Source organism: Podarcis tiliguerta, assembly GCF_965153285.1.
Source record: "Podarcis tiliguerta genome assembly, chromosome: 10".
Taxonomy (NCBI): domain Eukaryota; kingdom Metazoa; phylum Chordata; class Lepidosauria; order Squamata; family Lacertidae; genus Podarcis; species Podarcis tiliguerta.
This window is the reverse complement of record NC_139543.1, coordinates 42786128-42794290: the sequence shown is the minus strand read 5'-3', so window position 1 is coordinate 42794290 and position 8163 is coordinate 42786128. Positions and strand designations below refer to the sequence as shown.

At 39.8% G+C, this 8163-nt stretch overlaps 1 protein-coding gene and 1 long non-coding RNA gene across 2 annotated transcripts in view; one reads left to right on the top strand and one right to left on the bottom strand.

The window, feature by feature from the left end:
• Window positions 1–1503: 1503 nt before the first annotated feature.
• LOC310658458 lies at window positions 1504–8160 on the bottom strand. The gene is made up of 3 exons (XR_014502337.1): window positions 7995–8160; window positions 3712–4095; window positions 1504–1786 (listed from the first exon to the last, which is right to left on the bottom strand). It is a non-coding gene; the product is annotated as an uncharacterized lncRNA (long non-coding RNA).
• Window positions 4765–8163, top strand: part of GUCY2C (guanylate cyclase 2C) — a 46597-nt gene continuing 43198 nt past the window's right edge. The window contains exons 1-2 of the mRNA XM_083400291.1: window positions 4765–5774; window positions 7031–7149. Of these exons, the coding sequence (XP_083256417.1) occupies window positions 5567–5774; window positions 7031–7149 (327 nt within the window). The 5' untranslated portion in view covers window positions 4765–5566. The remainder of the gene's footprint in view (window positions 5775–7030; window positions 7150–8163) is intronic.

Here is an 8163-nt window from a genome sequence, read left to right as displayed (position 1 = left end):
TTTAAACCTTAAAGTTGAAGGCAAAGTAATAGCAATAGACACATTCACAATGATCATACAGCAAACCCACAAGAATATTTTTTACTTGCAACCAGATCAATGTATTTCCTGCCACTAGGGAAAACATAATGGATAGTGGTCTGCCTAGTGGGAGAGAAGTAGCTTAGATGGGTTGGGGATCAGTGTTTTCATGCCCAAGTTAATTGTAAATAGAGGTTTCTTATTTCTGTTTTTGAAGATTAAATGTGGGGATTCTTTCACAAAATACCACAGCACTGAATGCTGATACGCAGAACAAAGCATACCGGTAAATATATTTAATACTGCAAGCTTCCACCTGTATCAAATCTACTTTTATGACATATAACCTGATAATATTTACATAGTATGATATAGAGGTCAGAGTTTTGGATGAGGAGTAAGGAAACATATTCAAATCCCCATTCAGCCATGAAGTTGATTGGGTGACATTTGTCCAGCTTCTTCACACTTTCTCATGTCCTGCGGTGACCCTCCACCCCACCCCAAGGAAAACTGCTCTAGCACTCAATCGGAACAAATGGAAATTAGGGTTTTCTCTGAATTGATGTTTGCTCTGATTTAGAGCTAAAAAGTGGGGTTTCCTTGGGAAACAAGCAGGGCAAGCGGAAAACTACTTGGACCCATGCTTTCTAGGCATGAGACAAGCAGAGGTGTGGCCAAGCCCTAATTCTCAGCCTAAACTCCCTCACATGACCAAAGTGACTATTCATCCTTACAAGAACTGTGTACAGTAGTTTTTATCCATATGGTGCAGATATGTGAATGCAGCTGAAAGTTTGATTTGACTAAGACCACCAAGTGAATTTATAGCAGAGGCAACATTTAAACCAGGAACTTCCTGGTTCCCATGCCATTTTCTTAGCTGCTATAGTAGCTCTCAGATTAGATAAAATATTAAAGAAGATGTAACAGGAATTTAGAACCCAAAGAAGTATCGTACATAAAGTAAAAATTATCACCAAACTGATAAACAAGGCAGTCCTATTAAAAATGCTTGCTTATAAAAATCAAATAGTGATTTCAGAGGAGGGGGGTATTGAACTGTGGCATTATGCCACAATTCATACTATCAGCAGTATATCCGTTACCTGCATTATCTCAAAGATTGTGTACTTTGAGTGATTAATGAACTTGTTTATACCACATGCAATGTTTTTCAGTGACTTGTTTTATTACACGTTAAGAGCTATAAAAGGGTCTAGTGAATATTTATATTAAAAGATTTATATTAAAATATAAAGAAAGGCTCAAAAAGGCAGTGTTAGAGACACCTAAATGCTTTTGGAAAAACAGTGTGCTTTTGGAAGATGGACACCCCTAGTGGCTGTTGCATGTACAGTAGTGTAAATGAACACAAATAAGAATTAAAACACTTGCAGTAATAAAAGACATAACAAAAGACAAAACAGTAATTTCTCTCCCTTAGGATAATGCTCTTAAGTTGCTGCAGGCAACTTATTTATATAGAGTATTTGTGCACTACTTTTCAGCCAAAAAGGCTCCAAGAATGGCATATGCGCAATAAGTTGAAACTAAAGAATTCTTGTGCACAAACTTAGAACTTAAAAAACACAGCATACAAGTGAAAAGGGAGAGAGGGAGTGTGATCTTGTCTTTTGCCACTGGTGGAGAGAGGCCCAAATGGGGCATGCTGGGGCAGCCTTGGAGCTGCCAGTTCCGAAGCTTCATTGTTTCCCAATACAGTATTGTGTTCTATTCTGATGCTGGATCCCACAGTACCTAACTGGAGGTTAGGCAAGGCTGGTCAGAAGTTGCAGAAGTTTTGTAAATAAATAAAAAGTAGTCATGGCCATTAATTTCAATGGGTCTGCTCTGAGTAGGACTGGGATTGGATACAACCCTTAAACTGGGGGAGAGGCCACCCCCCATTAAAGTGGCAAGAATAGAAGAGGCTGCTAACAGCATCTCCATGAAGAGGAGATGCAGCAGCAGAGGCAGGGACAATAAGAAGGCAGGGGACATATAGGGTGGTTTACCCCAGGCCCTGAGACTTCATAGTTCAGGAATCCATGAATGATTACCTTCCTTTATACTTAAAAAGTAAGGCTGTCATAATTCAGCCCCCATTGGAGGATTTGTAGTGCAGCATCAGAATCCTGAATTTGCATGAAGTTAGAGTGCAGCCCCATTGGAGGATTTGACTCATCACAATCCTGGATTTGCAGGGTGCACAGCAGGGGAGCAAAAGAGAAGACAGAATTTAAACTGGTTTTGAACAATAGAGTACAGATTTGAATAAAGAAAACAGAGAGGGGGAAGTGGTGATTTGAAACAACAGCAGATATTTGAGTAGAGTAAGCCGGGGGGTAACACTGAGGGAGGGAAAGTGGCAGTTTAAAACAAAGTTTGAGTACAGCCCCATGTGCAAAAATAAATTTATAAGTCTTTAAAGTGCCACAATATTCTCTTATTGTTTTGCTTGTAATATAAGTTAGGCCTTACATGTTAGGAAATGAATACTGGTCTGATTGTCATTTATCCCTCAATAGTATTGAATATTTTAAAATTTGTAATTTGGCCTTTGCATTTGTATGGGGTAGATCTAGACAGTACTTTAATAAATTCCCTTTATGAAGTTTATGTCATGAACTACATCATGGGAAAACAGTTTGAATTGCTGCATGTTGAATACTCGGATTGTTTGCACAATAGGTGTTCAATTTCCTGTTTGTTCAAAAATAATCTCTGACAGTTATAAATGTTACAGTATGTTGTTTGCTCAAGGGAACTGTGGGTAATTTTAGAGTTCATGTTCCTATTTTCAAAGACAACTTAATGGTGCAATCATTCTAACAATCTATGAATGTTTGGAATATGAAATGTGAGTGTGTATACAACATATTAACAGGGTTTTTGTTTTAATGCACTTTTAATAAGTTTTTTTCTCTTTAAATTTGAGTAGATGACCGGTTGAGACATTCTGTTTTTGAACTTAATAGGTCTCAAGAGAAGGTGATGTTCAGCTTAGGAAAATGTAACATTATGTACAGTAAATGCTAATTTCAGATATACAGTGAAGATTTCTGAATTTGGCTGGCTATAACTAACCAGGAAATAAATATTTGAGTCACAGTGGATTGATCAATGAAAAGTAAATTTAGTGTAACATGCACAAGCAAGAACAAACCTCAGCAAGCCTCAGGGTCACAGTCCACCCCACACCCCCAAACACACACAGCCAGAAAGAGAAGTTAAAAAACTTGCTTTTGCTTTCGCAAACTTTGGCTCATTTCATTGTGTCTTCTGGTTCAACATGTTGTGATTAACGCTATCATCACTTTCAAACATGTCCATTTCAAAATGGGGTCCTAGAAGCTGGCTAACAGACATTACCAGTGCTTTTTTTTTCTTAAAAAATGTTTAGGGGTACTCTTATTTTGACTCAAGTAAACCACCATTTTATAGTTCACATCGGGGAAAATAAATACAGTAAATGGACAAAAGTACAAAAATTTACAAAATGTTTAGGGGTATGCGTACCCCTACATACCCCCAGAAAAAAAGCACTGGACATTACCCATAATTAGTGTTGACCAGTTTGCCAAACTAGATGACATGGCAAACTGTGGTTGACGGAGCTCCCAAACTTTTCATCTTAGCTGTACAGGAGGGGGAAAGGGAAGAGAAGCACACAAACCTAATACTCACTGTGGATCACATCTTGCTAAACCATTGTTTAGTATGACATACAGACATGGTCTGTGTGGGGCAGCAGTGAAAATGCTGAAGTATTTGAACAGTTGTCCTACTATAGAGTATGCAATGTTTGCAGCTTCAGTTGGAGATGATAGTTTCTTATACAGACATTGCATTACATATTTTCTAGCCTTCCATCTTTCAGCTTGATTAGCTTTCTCAGTCATAGCTAAAGGTAAGAGTTCCTAGTAACACATTTATGACTTCGTGCAATGATATAGGGGCAGCCATTATTTCTCTTTCTTTACCTTCTTCTCCTGCTTTAGAACTGCTAGTGTGGTGTTTCTTCTTTCACCCTCCCATTCCTCTGATCTGTGAACATTCTCATACAGGTTTCTAAAAAGGAAATAATCCATGTCCTGAAAGTGCATTTGAGTATAATCAGGATCATCTTAAAGGCACAAATAAGCCAAGCAAACGCTTTTTTGTGGTAGCAGGAGAAGAACCAGTATTTTCAAGGGTGCCGATAAGACAGGATTTGAAAAGTGCTTCCCAACATATTTATTTATTTAAATTGGTCTCCCACCCTTTGTCAGTTTCTGATCCCAGGGTAGGTCACAGAGTACAAAGCACAATATCAATTATGACACCATAAATTAATCTGCCACCTTTAAAACATAATGCAACTAACTGAAGCAACTATTTCATAATTGTCAAATCCGCTCAGCGCTCCCCCTCCTCACCCCTTATACATTTCAAGGGATTGGGGCTGGCCCAAGTCATTTTGGTACAAAATTGTGCTCTCCTCATTGCCAGAGAAAAAAATTGGGAATGAAGATTGGTCTCAGGAATAAAGGGCGATTAAAGATCTATATTGGGATCTGCTGCCCCTGTGGATCCTGCCACCTGAGGCAGTCACTTCAACTTGCCTCGAGTGGACCAGGCCTGCAAGGAATGCTACTTAGATCATGTTGTACAGTTACTTAGGGTAGCACAATATATTGGAGTCGCTCTAGGAATGTTCTGTGCCATTTGGTGTTTGTTTTAACCAACTCCATCACTTCAAATATAAATATAGCTGCTGGTATTAATCATGACACTAATTCTTTCTCTGAAGGCAGTGGGGAGAGGTTGAGAACCTGCATTCATTTATAATCCATACATTTGAGTTAGTTTATCTGAATTTTGACAAATGGATCAATAGTAGATTGTTCATGGGCATTTTTAATTGATTGGTTCTTTGGAAATGCCATCCTATGAATATGTGTGTGTGTACACATATGGAGAATGATACAGCCAGACACTTCTTGTTAGCAGCAGGTCAAACACAAAAAATGAAACTAAAAACTCGAAGTAAAGCACAGTGTTTATTTAGTGCACACGGGAACTTCCTTTTTGCCTCTCATTTTACAGCTACCACGAGTTACTTGGAAAAGCAAAACAAACAAGAGGCAGCCATCTGATTTATCCTTCTGCATTAATGGTCTTTTAATTTTATTTCCATTTTAACTGGTTTTCTTCCATTATCTTCTTGGCCCCTCCTCTTCCCCCTACCCATCATGTTGTGTCTTTATCTCACGGTGACTAATGCCTCGGTTTTATAGCTCTAATGTTCTCAATGGCAAACATGAACAACCAACCTTTGGCCCCTTCGCATTTCACAAGTTTTGCTGCTCTTATATGCTCGCAAGCAGAAGTACCAGCTGGGCAGGTGCGGGTGGAAAGGGAGCTAAGAAAGGGAACGGAAGGACGTATTTGAGAGAAGAAAAACTTGACCAAGTGGTGGGCACAAGCAAATATCCTCGCTTTAAAATATCAAGCGTGCAGTACACACAAGAAGCAACGCTGGCATGGACTACGAGGCATCATGAGAGAACAAAAAGTGGATCAGATTTTGGAGGCACTGCTCTTCTTGACCCAGCTTCTGTGGCATGCTGGTGGTGTGATCAGATGTGACAAAAGTGGCTACATGATCAATGTAATGCTCATGAATGACTCTATGCTTCCAGTGAGTGCAGGAGAAATAGAACCAGCTGTGGAACGGGGCATGGAACTGGTGAAAGATGACCTGAAAGGTAAGAGCATTTCAGTATCTTTTGAGGGTCAAATGTCAGGCCCTGAGTCTATACAAAAGAATGCTTCCACAGGCTGTCTTCCTTTCTGCCTAGCACCTCTGCTCACGTATTATCTGTCTTTCACCACGTGAACCATGCGGTAGTCACAGTTGTTTTATTGTCTTTTGGGTCTTGGCAGAAAGGTGGTTGATGGTTATGATTACTTTGGTTATGGTTGCCATTATGTACCGTAAATCTTTTCAAGTTGTAAGCTGCCTTGAGCATGGTTTTAACTATGGAAAGGTGGGATAAAAAAATAAAATGATGATGACGATGATTCACTACTATACTAATTGAGTGCTTATGTTTTCCTTAAAAATGTGACAAACCTGAGCAAGGCTACTTCCTTTCCAGGGAAAATCCCCCACCCTACTGTTCCATGAGTGTCTATTTTAAAACTGTTTTTAGTTACATGAAAGACACTTCCCTATCTGCAACTGAAACAAACGTCACTACCCATCAATACAAGCAAACAAAGGATATGATCCTACTTCACGGAATGAATGTCATAAGAAGTGCACAGTGGCCACTTTGCCTTCCACATGACAAAACTAGTGGAGATTGTTTAAAGTCTGCTATTCCATTAACATTTCTCTTAAGGAAATGCTTTTGTGTTTTTAATATTGTGATTTTATGTTGTGAACCGCACTGAGATCTACGGGTATATTTAATAAATAATAATAATAATTATTATTAAAGAGAAAATTTACATACTTGATCAGGCAGCCCTACAATCAATGCCTAGTCAGATAATTATCATCTCTTTATTATTTATCTACTTATTTACACTCTGCTCCTTACAACTTGGTTTACAAGATTCACAAGTTCATCATCTGTAAATCAATAAAATCAAAACAGCCAAAAAGTTGTCAAATAAAATTATGAATTGGAATCATACTTTATTTTTAAAAGTATGTTTTAAATCAATATTTTTATATTATTAAACTTGGGGGTGCCTCCTCCTTGCATTGCTCACCTGCCACCCCCTCACCACCCAGCTACCACCTATGTCTTAACAAACTGTCCTAACTGTTCCTCTGCAGCACCCCTGGGCTGCCCACCACAAACACCCCTCAATAACTTACTTACTCGCCTGCCTGCCTGTGCCACTGACTGTTTTGTACTCATGTTGCAGCAGGCTGCAGCATCATGACGTTTGTCCTTACAAAAACATCATATAGTTTCAATACCTAACACTCCTGCATTCCGTGTTACAGCAAACAACGTGAATGTGAATGTCAGTGCCGCATTTGATGGCATCGACACGTCGCTGTACGTCTCCAATGGCTGCCGCACCAGCACATGTGAAGGTGTGGAATTCATCAAGCAGATCTATGTGAGTATTAAGGCGCATATGTAGGAATCATCGTTTTAGGTCAGGAGTGGGGAACCGAATGCAGCCGGTGGGCCAAGTCCTTAGCTCCCCTTCCACTTGCATGTCAACTTTAGCAGTGGGCAGGACCACCCACCTGTCAGTCACATAACATAACACTGATATCAGGGAAAGCATTCTCCTCTGCCCATGCAATTTGCAAACCTCGCTTTTGGCACGGACCTGTGTCTTTACCTGCCAAACCCCTGACATCAGGTATTATCTCAGGTGTGGGGCATCTGGGTGTAGCTTAGCCACAATGGCCTAGTGGGGCAAATGGGGAGTCCTGCTGCGCCTAGTTGCTCCCATAAACCAGGAGTTCCTCACCAAATAAAGAGCAAGTGCTGGCTAGAAACCCAATACATCAAGCACTGGCTTGACGTACATGTTTTAAAAATCTCATCATAATCCATGATTTAAAAACTGTTACATTCCCTTCTAGTTATGTATCAGTGTGCTTCACTGTAAATCTGCTTGTGCTACCATTTTAATACAGTGGTACCTTGGGTTAAGTACTTAATTCGTTCCGGAGGTCTGTACTTAACTTGAAACTGTTCTTAACCTGAAGCACCACTTTAGCTAATGGGGCCTCCTGCTGCCGCCGCACCGCCAGAGCACGATTTCTGTTCTCATCCTGAAGCAAAGTTCTTAACCTGAAGCACTATTTCTGGGTTAGCAGAGTGTGTAACTTGAAGCGTATGTAACCTGAGGTACCACTGTACTTAAAGGGCACAGTTATTCCTTAGACAGACACCTACTGTACATAGTTTTAATTCATGCCCCTGTAGAGGCCATAACGTCTCTCTTACTTTTTAATCTCCATTTGTAGGCTCTGTTATCCAACACTCATCTTGTTTTTATTACTGCAGTGTCTTGGTATCTTCCAGCCATTTGCTCCATTACCACAGTATTACTTTGCATCTGCATGATTGTCCATTAAACTCTATCCACCCCTCGCCTCATGTTGGTCTTTTCTAT